This window comes from Suricata suricatta, chromosome 8, assembly GCF_006229205.1.
Source record: "Suricata suricatta isolate VVHF042 chromosome 8, meerkat_22Aug2017_6uvM2_HiC, whole genome shotgun sequence".
Classification (NCBI taxonomy): Eukaryota; Metazoa; Chordata; class Mammalia; order Carnivora; family Herpestidae; genus Suricata; species Suricata suricatta.
This window is the reverse complement of record NC_043707.1, coordinates 114,136,002-114,155,966: the sequence shown is the minus strand read 5'-3', so window position 1 is coordinate 114,155,966 and position 19,965 is coordinate 114,136,002. Positions and strand designations below refer to the sequence as shown.

Genomic DNA, 19,965 nt, shown 5'->3' with positions numbered 1-19,965 from the left:
CACAGGTTCTGGGGTCCCCGAAGCTATGTGGCCCAGAGATCCTCACGAGCTGGGAACCCACCATAGAAGCCATAGTGATGGCAGTTGTGAGGACAGAAATAACAGTAACCACAGCTGATCTGTTCAGCATCTGCTCTGTGCTGTTTCACACACTCCATCGCTCACCTCAGCCCGCAACAACCCTAGGGAAATCTCCAGCTACAGAGGAAGACCTGAGGCACAGAGACGCTTGTCTAAGGTCACACAGCTAAAAAGTGGTTAAGCTTCAAAGCCACTTTGGTCTGGCTCATAAGGGTCCCAGGGTTGCGGCTCGGGTCACTGACCCCCTCACGCTGGCCTCTGACTGCTCCGTCGGAGGCTGTTTGGAGGAAGGAGGCTCAGAGGACTGAGAGTCAGGTCTCAGTGTTCCCTGAGAACAAGCCATCGGTGATGGCCCAGGCCAAGCGGGCTTGCTCAGGGCACTGGACAGTCAGACTTCCTCTGCAGTTTTGAGGGGCTGGATGAGAAGGGACTCTTGTGGTCCTCTTATATCAAAATATCTGGTGCTGGATGGAGCCCCTTCTAGGTGTGAGGGAGCTGGTCCCAAGGACATTATGCCTCCCTCCCCAAGATGGTGAGGTGACATTTGCCAGGGGAGGAAATAGACCCTCGGGGACATCTAGGACCACGTGTGAAGCCACAGAGCTGGGAGAGGCAGAGATGAGCTCCTCAGGCACTTGTGTCACACTACAGCCCATGTCCCCTGTCCCCGTTCTTTTTAGCGCTGCTCCCAAGTGGTGATGGTGACTTCGAGACTTGCAGGAAAGCTAACTATCCGCTAGGTGTAATATAAGGGGGTGGGTTTGTTATTGGCCCTTCCTTTGCACATGGGATCACATTCCTGAACATGAGGACCGGCTTGGTGTCTGCCCCTTCCCTAGGCTGGGAGCTCTGCCAGTACCAGGGCGGGTCTGTCTCAGCCCCACGGGGTCCCAGTGCAGGGCTCAGCGCCTGGCACCCAGTGGGCCCACAACCACCTGCTGCTGAATAAATGAATGAGCGCTCAAGACAGCCTGCCTCATTTCTGGTCCGCTGTGATTGCTATAAGGAGATTGTCTACACCACCCTCCCGGAGGGCTTCCTTCCACCGCACTCTGTGCTGCCTGGATGTGGTCACTCCCTCCAACCCAGGATAACCCTGTCCAGATTTCGTCCCCCAGAGGTCTTCATCTACGAATTACTGGGATTTGCCTCTGCCCAGGTCCTGGGCGAGATGCATTGTGTCCAGTCTCACATGGGCTTCTCGACAAACTGGGGTAAGTACTCCTAATGCCCATTCTACAGTCCAGGAAACAGAATCAGAAAACTAATCCTCTCACCGAAGGCACACAGCTAGTCATGATGCAGCCAGGACGCTCGGCCTTGGCCTTAGCTTCCCCATCTGTAAAATGGGAACGATAAACTGCCATCCCTGGCTTAGAAAGACAATGGTGACGGAGAGTCCTTCAAAATAATCAGTTGGCACTGAGGGTTTCAACGGTCCTCTGAACAGGAGGACAGATTTCTGTTCTATGGTTCCCTGAATTGGCCCCACGGACGTGACTTCTTCACAGCTGCTGTGATGCCAGGAGAGCTGAGTCCCAGGGGGGCCACGACATGAGGAGGGGGTGGGAGGGCCGGCTCTGATCTACCAGCCTCCTCTGCGCTGGCACCGCTCTGAGCCCTTTCCACTCGGGGTCTCATCTCCGCTTCACAGCATCCCTGTGACAGGGCATGCTTCATACTCCATTTTGCAGATGAGGCAATCAGGGCTCGGCAAGGTTCTCTAGCTTGCCCAAGGTCACACAGCCAGAGGCAGAGACCCTCATCTGTTGCATCAGAAAGCCCTCGCAGGTTGTGCTGACCATGCTGACCGCCCACAGAGAACCTCCTTTGTGCCAGGGCCTTCACCTCTCGATCCCCCTGTAAGAATGATCCCATCAAGCCCATTTTTCCCCAAGGAAACTGAGGCTCAGAGATGAGAAGCACTGGGGCCAGGTTTGTGTAGACTGGACATGGGTTCTGCAGACTGCCACCCTTGGGCCTTTGCTCTGTAGCACCAGTGACCCCCCCTCCCCCCACCAGGGAGTTGGCCATGGTGGAAGTGCAGGGAGCACTCACCTCCTTGATGAAGTTCATGAACCGGCCGCCAAAGCGCCAGGCCTTGTGCCGATGGCACTGCAGGGAGTTCACAGTCATCTGGGGTGCCCGCTGGTAGCACACGGACACGATGTGGACAGCGTCGTACAGTAAGGCCGCGTCAGTCTGCAGGGGAGGGCCCAGGGCTGCCTGAGAGCAGACCCCAAGCCCCAGAGTCCCAGGCCCAACCTGCTCTGTCCCTTTTCCCCTCCCTCACCAGACACATTGGGTCCTGGTGAAGGAAAAGGCCAGAGTGACCCCATCCATGTCCCCAGGAAAGGCCAGGCTTAGGTGGCCCTGCTGTTCCACAGACACCCAACTCCCACCCTCTGTGGCTCAGACCTTCTTTTTCCAGGCCCTCTCACCCTATCCCTGCTCCTGCTGCTCCCCTAGGCCTTGCCTATACCTTCTCCTTCCCCCCACTCTTGGTGTGGGACTATGTCTGACTCCCTTGTGTTTCCAGAGCCTCGTCTAAGGCCTTCAGAAGGGAAGTGGTGGGAGGGAAGAAGAGATAGGGAGGAAGGAGGGAAGGGAAGAAGGAAGGAAGAAAGAGAAGAGAGAAGACGAAGGGGGAGAGAGAGGGACAGAGGGAGGGGAGACCCTGGATCTGACCCGCCTGGCTGGAATACCATCATCACTCCGTCCAACAGGCCGGACTCTGCCCGGGGAGCCGCCTGCAGCCGCTCCATGGACCACTTCTCCACGATGGCCGACACATGGGGGTTGTCCACGTTGAGGATCCGGAACCCCGTCAGGTTCACCCCTGAGTAGCGGTAGGGCTCCAGGTCTAATGCATAGAGATCCTTGACAGAGAGAGAGGTTCAAGTACATAAAGGCGTGGCTGCTGCAAGCTCCACCCCCCCACCTGCCACCACCATCCCACACTCAGAGCCCAAAGCTGCATCTCCCAGCAGAACCCTGCTCTGCAGGAGGGGAGCACCTGCAGGAGCACTGATGTGGGATTGACGGGAATACCCTCTACACGCCGGTGAGTGGCTCAGCCAATTTCTTCATCTACGCAATGGGGACTGTGGTTCTTTTATAGGACCCGGTGCAGCAGGTCACATAAAGGCCCAACCCAAAACATCAAAGGAGCTTGATAAAGGTCATAATAGTCGTTCCCAATGATGGGGGAGCCCACTTTGGGAGGACAATGAGAACTGGGTCTGGGCATCTCCAAGGTACTCAGAGGGAAACCCAAGGGAATTATTTTATCCGCTCCCAAAAGACTAGCTTAAAATAGTCTTTTCTAGCTTTTGCACAGTGAAGGAAACCATCAACAAAATGAAAAGGCTCAGTGGGAGAAGTACTTGCCAACGATAGATCCGGTAAGGAGTTGACACCCAAGATATATCAAGAACTCCTACAACTCAGTACCACCACCACCACAAACTGAAAGCCAAAACCAGGTTAAAAAATGGGCAGCAAACCTGAAGACACACTTTGCTAAAGAAGACTTGCAGATGGCCAACAGACATGTGAAAATATGCTCAGTATCACTCGTCATCGGGAAATGCCAATCAAAACCACCACGAGCCCTCACCTGACACCTGTCAGAATGGCTAGCATCAAAAAGATAAGAAACAACACATGTGGGTGAGGATGTGGAGAGAAAGGAGGCGTTGTGCACTGTTGGTGGGAACTTAAACTGGTGCAGCCACTGTGGAAACCAGTATGGAGTTCTCCTCAAAAAATCACACAAAGAACTACCCTATGATCTAGTGGTTCCACTTCTGGGCATTTATCTGAAGAAAATAAAAAAATCTAACATGAAAACATACGAGCATTCCAATGTGCACCTCAGCATTACTTATAGTAGCCACAATGCGGAAGCAACCTATGTGTCCATCAATAGATGGATAAAGAAGATGTGGTGTGTACCCACAGAGGAATGTAACCCAGCTATTAAAAAAGACAAAATCCTGCCACTTGTAACAACACGTCTGGACTGAGAGGGCAGTACGCTAAAGGAAGTAAGTCAGACAGAGAATGACAAATACCTAATGATGTCACTTGTATGTGGAATCGAACAAACAAAAACAAAACAAACTTGCAGATACAGAGAACAAACTGGTGGATGCCAGAAGGGGAGAGGGGTGGGGGGATGGGCAAAATAGGCCAAGGGGATTAAGAGGTACAAACTTCCAGCTATAAAATAAATCAGCCATGGGGAGGGACTGTATAGCATAGAGAATGCAGTCAGTTATACGGTAATGACTTTGTATGGTGACAGATGGTAACCCAAGCTCTTGCAGGGCTCACTTTGTAATGTATAAAAATACTGAATTGCTATCTTGCAAACCTGAAATGAACATAATATTGTAGGTCAGTTATAATCCAATAAAAAAAAAAAGGAGCCTTCCTGCTTGGGACTCAGAATTTGCACCTAAGTCCATTTCAGTGGTGTGTTGGGGCTGGCTCACCTGGGCCAGTGGGCACTAACTGTTGGCACTGCCTCCTGTCTCTCTGTGTGTCCAGTGGCACCACATTGGTAGCCTGATACTGGCCATAGTGGGAGTATTTACACCATGGAAATTAGAAGCTCTACAAATCCAGGGTCTAGCCCCTCCCCCTTTGAGAGCTGGTTGTACCCTATGGTCTGTCTTATTCAAAAACCCCTGTGCTTTGCTGTCCCCAGTGGTTGCAAAACACACAATATGCAACCTGAATGGATTTTGGAGCTTTTGCAGGGGACGTATAGGCCCCGGATAGTCTGGGCTTTGGCCTAGCGATTCTGTGTTTCTAGAAGCCCCTCATCTAAGTCATCACTCCTGATGGGGCTTAGCTGGGGACACATGCGGAATCAGAGAGGAGCAGAGGGGACCAGGAGGGCACGCCCAGGAGGCCTCTCTTCCCATAGCTCCTTCCTGAGCACAGAGCATGGAGGCATCTGGGCAATGGTCAGGAGCCCAGATGGCAAGTCCAGGCCATCTGGGTTCTAGCTGCATCCACTCTCCTTACCTGGGTTCTAGCTGCATCTATGCTCCTTACATCCTACTCTGCCTCATCTCCCCAACATAGGAGGTGATAACAGGACCTAGCAGGTGGGGTTGCCACGAGGAAGAACTGGGTTAATGCACAGGCTCAGGCCACATCTGGTGGTGCACAGTAGACGTCATGTAAATATTTGGCAAATATTTCCATTCTGCCTTCTCTAGCAGCTGGGTGTGACAGCCATGGGATGCAGCCGCAGGGACATTCCTCATTGCTGGGAGGCGAGGGGCAGACAGGAGCCTGCTCCTTCCTGCCTTACGTGTCTTGGCAATAGAGAAACAATCACAATGAGGTAATAGCCATGAGCACCTGTCAACCTTACCAGGGCAGGCAGCGCTTAACGCGCACTCCTGCCTTGCATAAGGAGGGTGTTGTTATCACCCCCTTTTAGAGGAAGCAACTGAGTCACAGAGAGGCTAGGTTTCACAGCAGGGGAGCAATGCAGCCAAACCCAGAAGTCCAGCTCCCAGGCCCTTCCTCTGTCCCATGACCAGCCCCCAGTCCACACAGCTCACAGAGGGGTCTTTCTGAAGGATCAATCCACACCCCCCTCACTTCTGTGTTCTTGGATCCTTACTGCCTTCTCAGAAGAAAGCACAAATTCCTTAGTTTAGATTACAAAGCTCCTCACCCTGCCAGCCCTCACCCTGCCAGCTTTTCTTCCCACCCCCTCCTGTGTTTGTTTCAGGAACCAAACCACGTTTGCCCCCTTTTTTCCTTCGTCGCCGGCCCCCATCACGCAGCTTCTCACCCCTGTGCCAGCATTTGTGCGTGTTCTTATCCTCTGGCTGGGATGTCTCTCTTCTCAGCCCTCTTGGGTGGGCTAGTCTTAGAGATTCAACTCAAGTGGCCCCACTTCCAGGAAGCCTCCCCTGACTGCTCCTTTACACAGGTGCAACAGAGTGGGACAGGAGTGCTTTTGCTCTTATCCAGGGATCTCTTGGCTTTCGCCCCTCAGATAACAACTATTGGTGTCTATGTCTGTCTCCCCCATGCGCCTATCACCCAAAGTGGAAAGAAGGGTCAGCCAGCTGAGTCCGTCTCTGGGACATCCAGACAGCACTGGGAAGAGCTTGGGATGGAACACTAGTGTTTCTCATCTTCTTCTCAGGGGGAGCTCTCAATGAAGCCAGAGGTTAGGAGCGGTTTGGAAAATCGCCTAGGGAGGAGGGACAGTCCCTTAAGGAAACTGCTTTAGTTTCGAGAAATCTTCCCCAAATCGCCTTTGAAGACAGCCGGTAAGGGGAGATGGAGCAATTTTGTTTTGCAGAGTGGGGAATGGGAGTTTGGGGCCAGAGCTAAGCTGCTGGGGCCACGGGTGAGGAGCTGAGCTCGGCCCCCAGGGGGCGCCCTCCTCACGCCACCCCTGCACAGGCTGGTGGGGCTGAGGCACGCCTCTCTCCCATGCAGTGCTAACCAGTATCTAAGTCCTGAAGGAGATGGGAAACATCAGGCTGCGTCAGGCGTCAGGCGGCCGTGACTCAGTGGGAAGGGTGGGGGCCCTGGAAGCTGGTGGCATCTGGCTGTCCAAGTCTCTAAGATGCAGTATTTGGTCTGCTGACACTCTGTGCCGGAGGGGGGGGGTGCGCAGGTGAGATGGGGTGTCACTGCTGGGGACCCCTCCCTCCCTGTCACCCCGAGCCTGGGGTACAAAGTGTTATAGGACTCGTGGCACCCAGTGTCCTCGCTTCTGTGACACTTGGGTGGCAACGACAGAGAGCTGCTGAAGAGACCTCTTTGTCCAGCCCGACTTTTGTCCAAGCTGCCCCGAGCTGAGACCCCCAGTGGCGTACACACTGAACTGTGCGCAACCTTGCCGCTTGGCAAAAAGTTCCTGTTCTCGATGCCAAATGTTGACACACTGAATTCAGTATCGACGAGGGACCTTTTAGAAACATTCAGCATAACATAATAGACTAATTCATTAGCACCCCATGGGTCTGACTGGGTAGAAGCTGGAGCTCGAAAAACATCGCCTTAAGGAATGACAGATGAAAATATCTTTCCCATGATATAACTGTTATTGCCGGGAAGTGGCATTAATTGTGATTGCTTATCTATTAATTTATTATAATTCTTTTTTCACCTCCAGGCTTTTACCTACACGTGACATGTAGCAGGGGCTCAGCTGGGGCTGATTAACGCAGGGTTATCTGCAAAGGGCTCAGAGCTGGCTGGGACAGATAATGGCCGCTGGGGTAATTAAAATGTCTTCGGCGTGAAAGAAGCAAGTTTGGGGAATTTTTTAGAGGCGAAGATTGGTGACGTGGGTTTGCTAAAGGGAAGGAGATAAATGCCAAATGCCACTGCCCTCCCCAGTGCAGCCTCGACTGACCAATTGGCACAGAGAGGCAGAATCACGAGGTAGATTCTGAAGCCGACGGGGCTGGAAGGAGGATCCTGGAGCTGGAGCCGAAGCTGCAGCAGGACATGGGCTGAAGCAGAGGACCCAAGGGACACAGGTGATGCCCTGGCAGGCAGGCGGCTGGCGGCAGTCGGAAGACACGCTGTAGACCCCCTGATAGGCGCACACACGCATACTCGACTGCAAATTGCAGAACGCCCTGTGCGGCAGTGACTCCCTGGAAAGAGGCCTGGGGAGGACGGGCGGTGGGCTGGAGTGGCCACGCACAAGACGGTAAGTTGGGAGCCACGGCCGCTGCCACTGATCTGCTGTGAGGCTCTGGGCAAGTCAGTCAACCTCTCTGGTCCCAGGTTTGCACATCAATCAACGGGAAGCAAAAACTCTGCCCAGCGATTTGGAGAAAAGGCTTTGGAACCTGTCAGCCACCATGGATAGACCATCACCGCCATGTGAGGCTGGAGGAGGCCAGCCACAACCTAGGACGGGTTTTCAGCGTGACAGGTCTCTGCAGAGACCTTTGGAGCTAAAGATCTTCCGTCTGCTCCCATTCTTGTGAGTGGCCTCCCTGAGCCTTGGTTTCTACTTTCCTGTAAAATCGGGAGATCCTACCTCTTTTGGGGTTGGTTGAATTTTGCACCAATTTCACACTAACGTAGTACTTAATTAAACATCAGGCACTCAAAAGACTTCACGCTGTGCGTGACAGTGCTAAGCGGTGGTGCAGCTGTGGCCATTTTGTGGATGGGAAAATGAGGTCCAGAGAGGTGAAGTAAGTTCCCGGGGGAAGTGGAGGAATCTCGACTCTAAGGCAGGCAGGCTGGCCCCCGAGTTTATGGTCTTCCCTGTTGCTATGACAAGGGTCTTGAAAACTTCGCTGATTACTGTCACTTTGTATTGTAATTATTCATTCATTCAGGCATTAATGAGCACCTGCTGCCCACCAGGCGCTATTTGGGCACTGGAGATGCACAGGTGAATGGGGCACAGTGCTTGAACCTTACATGCATGAAGGGAGCCTGCCAGCTGGCAGCACTCTGCACGCAGTCTCCCACCCAAGTGTGTAGCTCGGTACGTGGGGCTTTGAGAGCATCTGTGTATGTCCACTTGAGAAGGGAGTAAATTGATGCCTGAATTAAGGAAATGAAAAAGTAAGAGAAGTGGACTCTGGGGCTAGAGGAAGCCCCAGGGCATTAGGACCCTGCCCTGAACCTCCCTCTGAGACCTCTAACGTTGACCCCAGGAGGGCAATGGCATTAATGTAAGGGAACTGGGGTCACTAGAGAGGTGCCCTCTCCACACTGTTGCCTGAAAGGTCAAGCCAGGTCAGTGGGCTAAGGGCCAGGAAGTTGGTCTCCTCACCCTAGGAGCCCAGGAAGGGATGGGCAGGGCTGCCATGCCAGGCACAGAGCCCTGGGCCACTGGGACGTGCCCCACCGCACCTTCCCGGCCTTCCTCCTCTGCCTTGTTCCAAACAGAGGTGGACCATGGGAGATCTGGTGGCCTCATCCTCCAGCCTGCAATGATTTTCCAGAATATAGCATGGCACAGAAACGTCAGAGCAGAAATCCAGGAGGGTCTTGGGGGGAGAAGGAGCCTGATCTCACTCACCAGCCTCGAGCAACCCATTCTCCCAACGTGGCTCCTGGAAGGTCCCCAGGTCTGAGCTCTGGATGAAGACAATGTGCAGGGTGGCCCCTGAGCTCTGCAACAGGCCCAGGGTATACAGTGTGCAAGGAAGGAAATAAGAAACGGTGTGCTGGCAAATGCTTCATAACCAGCTCTCTGGGGAGGGGAGGCTAAAAATCCTCACGTGTAGTATTTGCCAACTTCCTTGGAATGAATATTCCTTCCACCATGGCCTTCTTCGAGCTACCCACGTGCTATCACTGAACGTGGATTTGCGAAGAGATGAGCACAATGGGGTCTAGCAATCAGCCAGAGCGAGCCAACCTGTGCAATCCGGTGAGCTGCTAACCTGCCTCTTGCCGCTTGCTTATGCTGTTCTCTCCGTGTGGAAATCCCTTCCTCTCTCTCCTTGGTGAAATCCGACTGATCCTTCAAGAACAATTTAAGCATCTGCTTTCTTGCCTCAAGTCTCCCACCTTCCACCAGCCCCTCCATACCTGGTGTCTCCTTACACGGTGCCCCATGGCCCTCTGCCCAGGCCTGAGAGAGCACAAGCCTGCAGAAGGAGCTAGATCAGAGGTGCAGACTGCTGATGCAGATGGCAGAAGCTCGTTTCGGCACAGACCGCTTAGCGACGCTGTCACTTGCCCCAGAATGGGAGGGACTGGGTGGAACGGTCTACCCGGGGTCTCTGGGGCTGTGCACGGGTGTCTGGCTCCAAGGCAGGGTGGCTGGGTGCTGGTGGCTCTTTGGCACAGGGATCCCTTCATTCTGCTGATTTCAGGCCACAACTAATTATCCTAATGGATTTAAATGGCCCTAAATGTTCTCAGAGTTTGGACAGGACCCATCTGGAGCCTGCAGGTGGGCTGGGCCGGCTGACAGCGAGTGGGCAGACTTCAGCAGGGATGCTGCAGAAACCCAGAGTAGTAATGCCTGTTGTTGTGTGAGGCCTGAGACGCTGGAGGGGAAGCGCGTGGGCTGGGAGGCCAGGGCCATCAGAGTAAGAACAGCTAATCCTTCCACAGCTCTTCACAAGAACAGACAGTGCCCTCAGCATTTCACTTCATTAGCACATTCAGTCCTCCCAACCATCTCGGAGGTGGAAGCCATTATCCGGCCCATTTCGCAGATGAAGAAACAGAGGCAAGGACGTGGCTAGTAATCAGAGCGGCTTGTGTTTGCACAGGTAGGTCAAGACTCACTGCCCTTTGATGTCACTTCTCAATGGAGGCTGGCCTGTGCTCCTGCCTGGGGCCACACCTAGAACCTTAGGAGGCAAGGCCAGCCTGAATCTTTTCTAGCTGCACCAATTGTCCCCACCGGGCTGACCTACCTCTGAGGGGGGTCACCCCCTTCCTGACCCATGCCATGACCAGGAGGTACGTTACCAGAGTGGTGAAGATGAAGTGGTAGTACTCCGTCATCATGCCCATGGCCATGGCCTGCGGGAGAGCAGCACATTAGCAGCCTGTAGAGAGTCCCCGAGAAGCCCCCTCCCCACTTCCGCCCCAGGGGGAGGACTGCACAGACTGGTGGGGGGCAGGGGGCATTGGGAGAGCCTGGCTATTTGCAGGGGGCTGTTCTCTGAGACCACCACCCCAGAGTGACAGTGCCCGGCTGGTAGCCAGCAGTGGGCTTCCCACAGGAGCGTGCAGCAAAGTCACCCGGCACAGATTAAAATGCAGAATCTTGAACTGTACTCTGCGAAGATTCCAAATTCTGCAGGGCTGGGCTGGGCCCAGTCATCCGGCTTTTCAGGAAGCATCTCTGGACCTGCCACTCTTAGAGAAATGCTGTTGGAATCAGCCCCAGACCAAATCTGCAAGGGCCCTGACTCCGCCTGGCTGAGCTCACCTTCCTGGCTCCAGAGAGGTGTACAGAAGCCCAGCCCCCACCAGCCTCCAGCCAGGCCCGAGGAGGAGAGGCTGTGGTTGAGGCTGAGCCTCCCAGCGGGGCTGAGACAGCCAGGCTTCCCCGGTCCAGCTGTGCAATCACTATCACATACCATCATGAAGCCCGCGTTGCCTACATTTATGTATTTTATTAGAAAACTATAATCTATAATACTAATGACCATAATGCATTTTCTGCAAAGATCTTCTGGGCCCACTAAGTGCTCTGGAGGAAAAAACTGTCACGGGCTCAAGTCCACTTGGAAAATGCCACTGATTCTCTTGCCCTCTTGGAGATTCACAGCCCACATCAGCAGTTTTGAGGCTCGGATGAGGCCACAGGAAATGGATGTATTTACCTTCGTGGAATGCAGTGCACAGCGAGGCACAACATCTCCAGTGTTAATTCTGGATGTTTTCAAGTTAGGCAGACGTTGGGAGTAAATTTCGACTTTCTGGCTGGCTGACCTTGGGTCCATTCCTTCCCCCCTGAGCCTCAGTTTCCTCACCTGTAAATTGGGTGTGATAATCCTTGCCACCTCCCAGGATGGCAGTGAGGGGGGGTGCATGTACCCGGCACACATTTACTGTCCCTGTTACCCCGGGGTGGAAGGGAAGTGCTGGCAGTCACCCCGAGAGGAGGGTTAAGGGACTTCCGGGGATTGTGGGTCTCCTCCATTGTGACTTTAAAGGTGCCCCACACCCGGTGCTGTCTGTGCACCAGACCCTGGGCTAGACTCTTCCCTTGCCTCATCTCAACAGAATGCTCCGTCACTGGCTGAGCCACGGACCACTGGCTCCAAGTACAGAGGAGGGGATGACCCTGGGGCCCCTTGCTCTTGGGCACACAACACCCATGGACAGAAGCAAGATTCAAACCCCCGAACAAGCTATCTAATGGCTGTGTGAAGGAGCCTGGGGGAAGACACAGGCTGCCTAGGGGCTGGGCCCAGCTGGAGGGTGAGACCGGACACCTGCCCCCTCACCACTTGGAAATACCCCTATCCCCTTGCCCAGCACCCGTCTCCCTGCACTCATGTCTCCTCCCCACCGCCTGCCTCTCGCAGATCACGGGTATAGAGTTCCACGCAAAGCCTTCTATCACCAGGGACACTTTCTGTGACCACACAATTGCCTTTTGCACAAAGCTCAAACGTGAGCATTTAGGGTTTTGGCTGCAACACCTTCGAAGGGGGTGTGGGCGATTTCGTTGTTTATTTCTTAGGTAGCTGGCAGAGACTCCTCTTGTCCCCAGCATGCCACGCTGGGCTCCGTCTGGGAAGGAACAGAGGCCCATCCGGGACCGAGAGCTGTTTTCCTCCCCCACGGTCACGGCAAAGTCGAGCAGATGGTGCGGGGAACTTCAGTAAACGTCCTAGTAATGAAGACTAACACCAAGTACTGCAGGCTAGGGGAACTCATCCCGGAAGAGGCGGGGAGGCCCAGCTTGGGGAGGCCACCCCGAGGCCTCTCTGTGCCTCCTGGAATGTTCTGTCCTGTGTGGCTTCAAGCCCCGCTAGGCAGCCCCTGACCCCCACCAGCAGTGAGGGCACAAAAGCCAGCATTTACACAGCACCCTCCAGGTACGGTCGGCTCAACCCTGGTCTCGGTCCATCTTCACACCAACCCCGAGCTTAAAGACCGTGCTGTGTCCATTTTGCTGCTGCTCAGACAGGCTCACTGAGGCCAGTTCCCATTGCCAGAAAGGAGCAGAGCTGGGGTCCAGCTGAGCTCTGGCCGGCATCACGGCTGAGTGCAGGGAAAGGGAAGGAAGATCCCGACCATGCCATCCGTCCCTCCCGCTGGCCAGCACTCACGCACCTGCTTGAGGATCTGGGCAGCCATGGTGTGGCTGCAGTCGAAGATAATGCGGAATTCGCGGCCCCGCTTCATCTCCTTGAGTAGGGGGCGTGAGTCATCAGAGTCGAGGGGGAGCTGGCGGATCTTCAGGCGAATGTTGTACCTCGATGGGGCCATGATGAGCTCCTGCAGCCGGATAAGCCCTGGGAGGCCCCCGGGGTGCAAAAGACACAGGTGTACACACTGGCATCCACAACTGCAGACGTCCATACACTGAGGTGTCCACACACGCCTGTGGCACAGGTCTGGCGACACACATACACACACACACACACACACACACACACACACACACACGGACTCTTGGCCCACAGAGGTATGTGCAGGTGCAGTGACACAACCACGTGTGTCCAGACCCAGGCACAGGACGCCCAGACAGCCATGTGCGCATACAAACACAGATTTATACGGACATGCATGCTGATACGGACATACGCCTGGGCTTATTTACACATGTAAATAAAGGCATGTGCACACACATACAGATTCAAAAGTGGGCGCAGACAGACAGCAAGTTCCCACTGACCACACCCACCCCCTCCTCTCTAAATTAGAGCAAGTGCACAGATTTACGAGGCCCAGACCAGAGGCCACCCCTCTGTCACACCACCTGCAACATCGGGAGGCATGTGTGGCACAAGTGAAGGCTCTAGGCTCTGCTGTGCCAACTACTGTTGGCCTATATGAGACCAGCTGGTATATTTGTGCCCCCAACCCAGTGACGGGCTGCCTCAGTAAACTGGACCCATTTTCCTAGGCTCAATGCAATCACTTCCTCCCAGAAGCCCACCCTTACTGCTCTGTCCAGACAAAACACCCCCTCTCCCAACCCGGTGGCCTCACTTAGTGCCTCATCTCACTCCCCACCCTGGGTCCCCCACAGCCTTTAGCACAGGGCCTGGCACTTAGGTGGCGCTCAACACAAATTTCCGTAATTGAATCGACATACTGTGTTTTTCTCCCCACACTGAAAAATCCATCCTCCACCTTGGCATTTTGCAAAACCACTTAATCTGGGGACTTTCAGGGAAAACTGAATGTCACTTCCTGGAGACAAATGGCTTACTTAGGTCTAATTAAGCTCATTTCCGTTGCTATTTCAAGGTCCATTCTTGCTGACTCCCCTCTCTTTAGCCTGGGAGCAAAGCCTGCTTGCTGCCCTCTGTACCTCTCCCCACTGCAGGGAAGGGCTGAGCCAGCAGGGGCCAGGGTCCCTAGCAGGCGATCCCCTCCTGCCCACGGTTGTCCCCCTCCCCCACTGTCTGGGCACAGTGTCTATGTCCTCATCGTGCTGTCCGTCAGTCAGTCAGTCAGCCCGCTCCATTCCTCCCACAAATAGTACTCTGGTTTTCCTCTGGGAAACAACTCCTCCCCCATGCTCAGACCAGGGGACTCCGGAGGGCTCTATCCCCAGCTAGAGGCACACAGCATGGGGCCCCAGCCTGGCCAATCAGCACGCACATTCCTCCAGGTTTGGGTAGGGGCTTAGAGGGATGGGTATGGGACCCCGGTTGGTTCTATCAGATGACTTCCAGAAAAGGTACCACAGCCACTGGTAAGAGATTTCCCCCTTGTACACTTAACTCCAATAGTAGGAAGTAATCCTAGGCATGACCACATAGAACCCGAGAAGGATTCCGAAACCACACAAGTCAGGACAAGTGAGTCCTAATGATACCTACCCTCTGAGCCTCTGAATCAAACAGTACCTGAAGCTAAAATTACTCCTGAACTTTCTAGTAAGTGCAGCCAACAAAACCCACATCTCCTTTTGTTTGTTTTTGTTTTATTGCTTAAGCTAGTTGGCTCTGGACTAGTTTGCAATCAACTATTTCTGTGTCCCCGATCTGGACAGAGTCGCCCCACACAGCCAGCCTACTTTGAGAGCCTTCCAACAGAGCATCTGGGTTTCCAAACCCATTTCTAATACAAATGCCTCGATCTGGTCAACCTCTCCTTTCCATTCCTGAGGGCTGGATCCCAGGAAAGCGGTTTGAATGGTATCCATCATTCCCCTCTGCTGTGGAGGACAAAGATATATCCTTGTGACAGCCTCCCCAGGAGCTTCCAAACGAGCATCACTGTGGCCACAGTCATGAGGCTCCCCCCCTGCCCCCGCCCCCAGTCCTCTGGAGGCCTCAGACCCAGGTGAATGGGCTGGCAGAGGGCTCTGGAATCCCGAAATGGTCTGGATCAAATGGGGGCCACCGTGCCTCCTAATGCCAGACTTGATGGAGAGCAGGCACAGGGTATTAGGTGATTCTCACAGAGGAGGGAGGGCCCACCAGCTTACCCTCCCCCCCCTCCCTCCCCAGCTAACCTCAGAAACTCTCAGTTTGGCCAGATGCTGCTGCCTGCTCACACCTGTTACCTTGGGCGGCTCCAAGCTTTCACTTTGCTCCCACCTGCTCAGTGTTCAGAGTCATGCATGGTGTTGGGAGGCACGTGGGCTTTGGGGATCCAGGACGAGGACAGGGACCGCCTGTCTGCTGGAGCAGGGGCCACCAGAGTCTTCTTGTCAGCCAAGTGCACTGCCCCGTGTAATACACAGTGACCCACATTCTCCAGCAGCAAATGTCAGACCTCCTTCTCATCAGTGTATTCCCAAAGGAGACCAGAGGCTCATCTCAGCCCCCCGCCCCCAACAGAAGACGAGGCTCTTGGCTTGCCCGAGATGAGCTTTCCTTCCTGGCTGCTTCCCTAATCAATCTCTCTCAAAATATCTGCAGTGAATCATGGTTGTTGGACTCATGCTTTTCACTTACAAAGCACTTCTGCATATTCATTACCCTATTTAACCATCTCCCTGTCCTCGAAGGCACATAGAATAGAGACTTTTCTCCCAGTGTTACAGGCAAAGAAACTGAGGCCCACAGAGGTTACGTGATCTGCCAAGGTTTCATAGCTCACTAGCAACAGCATCAGACTCAAGACCCAACCTGTTGGCTGGCTCCGAGAGGGGGCTTTTTTCTCTACCCCGGTTTTTTCTAAGACCCTTCCTTTCGTCCTTGACATGAGTTTGTCTCTGTGTGCAGATTAGGTTGTGAAGGTGACCACAGGGCAAACACTGTTGCTTCCTGTAATAATCACTCTTGGTATTCTGTGACTCATGAGCTGGCATCCTGAAATCACGTGCCAAGCTAATGGCCACAGCTGTTTACGTTGCTACTCTCCGTTTTTGAGCACACAAAAATCACCTTATAAACCCTCCAACTGCAAACCCCAACATCTGTATTTTGCTTCCTGCCCCACAGAGGATGTCTCCCCCTAACAAATTCCATCTCTCATAACATAGGTATTATGGCAATAAAATAATGCATGTCTCGGGAGTAAAAGAGGTTCTTGCCCATGCTTCCTCTTGCTCCTGCCTCCTGCCTAGGCCTGGTGCTTCTCCATGAGTCTCTGCTCAGCATGGGGTGTCCCCTCCTGCTACTGGGGACTGTAACAACTCTTCTCTCAATGGCATGGACCTTTTGCCTCATCATTTGGTCGTCCTTATCTATTGGGTCCTGGGGCGCCTGGGTGGCTCAGTTGGTTGAATGTCTGACTTCAGTGCAGGTCATGATCTCGTGGTTTGTGAGTTCGAGCCGGGTGTTGGGATCTGCACTGACAGCTCAGAGCCTGGAGCCTGCTTTGGATTCTGTGTCTCCCTCTCTCTCTGCATGCTCTCTCTCCCTCAAAAATAAATGTTAAAAAAAAAAAAGAGCTCTCCCTGCAGTAGACCAATGATGACCTGAGTTCTTCACCCCTCCCTAGAGCCACACCACTGGCCATGTAATTTTGCAGTGACCTCCAACTGTGGGCAGGTGACCTGCCCCACTAATGACACTGGACTCAACCATGTAACCTGTGTTGACCAATGGGGTATTGGCAGGCATGACATACACAGCCACCTGAAATGGAATTGCACACTGGGTTTGGTCTTTTGCTTCTCTGCTATTGTCATGAGCTGTCTGGGCTAGCCTGATGGTAGAGGAGAGGCCGGGTGTCATGAGCCGTCTGGGCTAGCCTGATGGTGGGGGAGAGGCCAGCTGTCATGAGCCGTCTGGGCTAGCCTGATGGTGGAGGAGAGGCCAGCTGTCATGAGCCATCTGGGCTAGCCTGATGGTGGAGGAGAGGCCAGCTGTCATGAGCCGTCTGGGCTAGCCTGATGGTGGAGGAGAGGCCAGTTGCCCCTGTCCTCTCTGCCAGGGCTAGTTTATATCAACCAACTGTCAAATGACCTGCAGGCAGATGAGTGATCCAGCTGAGACCAGAACCACCACCTAGCCAAGCTCAGCCAGTCACTGACCCTGAAGACTCGTGAGCTAAACAGATACTTACTGTTTTTAGCCATTAAGTTTTTGGGTAGTTTCTTACACAACATTATTGTAGAAATATGGTAGAAACAGGTGTGCTCCCTTCTAGTGTGCTAAGAGAGCCGTGATTTTGTTCACGTGGTAATGTGCCAGTCCCAAGAGATGACTGGTGAATGGTTAGGAGCCCGTCAGTGGCTGGGGCACCTGGGTTGTTCGGTCAGTTAAGCATCCAATCTCATCTCAGGTCATGATCTCACGGTTTGTGAGTTTGAGCCCCGCATTGGACTCTTGGCTGTCAGCACAGAGCCTGTTTCAGATCCCCTTTGCCCCTCTGCTCCTCCACCACTCGTGCTCTCTCTCTCTCTCTTTCTCAAAAATAAATAAACATTAAAAAGAAGCCAGTCAATGGCAATCCCTTTCCTATTTGAACATGCTTAGGGTAACAGGTGCAGACTCAGTGAGCTGTACAGATGGTCTGTTGAAAAGCTCTGAGACAGATTTTCCTTCTTAGTAAGAGGCATGAGTCGCATTAAGAAAAATCCCTTTGGTTTCTACCTCTTTCCTTGTACTTCCTGGGGTGTCATCATGCGAGGATGTGATGGTTGGAGCGGCAGCAGCACTCTTGTGACTATGAGAGGGAAAGCCAGGAGAACTGCAGGGATGCTGACCCAGTGTCCTGCCTTTGTTGAGCTGTAAACCCGCCCTGGAAAGGCCCAGTCAGTTTGTGTTGAGCTGTGACTCCAGCCAAGACATCAGAAAGCACACAGCCCCCAAAGCAAATACAGCCAAACCCTGCTCTCAAGCGCTTCCCACTCTGGGGTTTGATGACCCTCAAGCTGCCCCTTTGACATACCATGATTCTGGGAGTGTACCTCTTACTACACACTCGTCATCGTCAAAGTCATATCATTATTTGACTGAATCCCTAGTACTCACTGTGTTCTTGATCAAACGAGGGCCATCACTGACTCCCCCATGTTTTTTAAATGTTTGCTAAATGTAACTGATCCAAACTGCAAATCAAGATGGGGCACCTGGGTGGCTCAGTCGGTTGAATGACCGACTTCGGCTCAGGTCATGATCTCACACTGTGAGTTCAAGACCCACATCAGGCTCATGCTGACAGCTCGGAGCCTGGATCCTGCTTCAGATTCTGTGTCTCCCTCTCTCTCTGACTCTCCCCTGCTCACGCTCTGTCTCTCAAAAATAAACAAACATGAAAAAAATAAAAAAAAAATAGGAAGAAAATTAAGCTGAACTAAACTATAGGTAAAGTCTGTTCTGCTCTGTGTCTGTGACCCTCCAGCTACACATTTTCCACATCCCTCTGTTCACATCCAGTTCTTCCTTCTCCCTCACCCCCCTCCCCGAGTCCCAAGCTCTCTTCCAAGCAGCCCCTCGAATCCAGGCCTCCTTGTTCCTGCCTGGGTCAATCCAGCCACCTCTGCTGGTCTTCTTGCTCTGGGCTCTCCGCAAGCCTCCCCGAGCGAGCGTGGCTGTCACGGTCGCCTTCTGCTTTCATTATTCTACTTCTTTGCTCAACGACACTCAATGGGTCTTGGTTGCTCCCAGATAAAGTTTGAACTCCGAAGCTAGACAGCAGAGACATTGCACAGCCTGATACACTCTGTTTATCTGACCTTTTCCTTCCGCCCTCTAGATGTGAAAGTCCCCCCTAGCCAGGCCCTGCTCTTGAGAAGGTGGCCATGCAAGTCCGCCTCCTCAGTTTTGCTGGCGCTGTCCCCGCCCCCGTGATGCCCTCACGACTCCCCTCCCTGTCCGTCCACCTTCAAGGCCCAGCCCACGTCTCTCTTCCTCTAGTAAGTCAGTGCAGATTAGCCAAGGCCATGGGGTTTCCTCTCCCCAAGGGCCTTGGCGCTGACTGTATGTACCTGTCACTGGAGTCTTAGCTCTGATGGCCAGGAATGACCAATGACCTCCGGGTACGCACTCATGCCCCTGTGATATGATTAACTCCTCCAAAGAGGATGGGATCACCACATCCTCATTCTTCTTCCTTACCAGTGCCCAGGACTCTCTTCCTGCAAAATTTAATTATAACTTCTTTCATCTTGATTTTTCAATTCGATTTAGTTCAGTTCAGTTCAACAAGCATTGAAAACCGTTTACGTTGTACCAGGCCCTGTGCTAAACCCTGGAGGCACACAAGGCTCACGTCTGGCTGCCCAGGGAAGGAGGCTCAAAGACACACCATCGTTCCCAGCAGTGGGCTAGGACAGATCGTCTACAAGGCTGCCAGAAGCACAGGCAGGGACCTGGAGCCAGACGCCAGCGCCCCTCAGTGGCAGACGTCTTGTGCTGGGGGCACTGAGCCTGGGTAGGGGCCCTGCTCTCCATGATCTCCTGTCTGATACTTTGGGCATAGTGGAAACTCAACAGATGCTTATAGAATCCCGAGTTAAACAGACAACTTTCCTGAGAGGTTCTCTCCCTACGATTCCCACACCCCATTAGGGGGTAATCAAGAGCTGACATAGAATCACAGGCAGTGGAGAGCTGGAGGGCTCTTTCCAGGCTGGATGCAATAGCTCTCCACTTGACACGTGGGTAGAGAAGGGCCAGATGGGTTAAGTGACTTGCCAAGGTCACTCTCTCTTAAGAGGCCAGGCTAAGAAATGTCTTGGGACTCAAGTCTTTGGAAAGAAAGAGGAAGAGAGGGAACAGCTAGTGAGTGTCAGAGCCGGCACACACATGCATGGGCTGCTCCGAGTCGAGAGCCTGCGCTCTGCAGCCAGCACGGAGCACAGTG

At 53.5% G+C, this 19,965-nt stretch overlaps 1 protein-coding gene across 3 annotated transcripts in view; it reads right to left on the bottom strand.

Annotated features, from left to right (window-relative positions):
• GRIK3 (glutamate ionotropic receptor kainate type subunit 3) overlaps positions 1 to 19,965 on the bottom strand; it is a 223,364-nt gene that overhangs the window by 57,628 nt on the left and 145,771 nt on the right. For all 3 annotated transcript variants that reach the window (XM_029948707.1, XM_029948708.1, XM_029948709.1), the window contains exons 4-7: positions 12,859 to 13,040; positions 10,534 to 10,587; positions 2,787 to 2,960; positions 2,140 to 2,283 (exon numbers count right to left, since the gene is read on the bottom strand). In XM_029948707.1, coding sequence (XP_029804567.1) covers positions 2,140 to 2,283; positions 2,787 to 2,960; positions 10,534 to 10,587; positions 12,859 to 13,040 — 554 coding nt within the window. The remainder of the gene's footprint in view (positions 1 to 2,139; positions 2,284 to 2,786; positions 2,961 to 10,533; positions 10,588 to 12,858; positions 13,041 to 19,965) is intronic.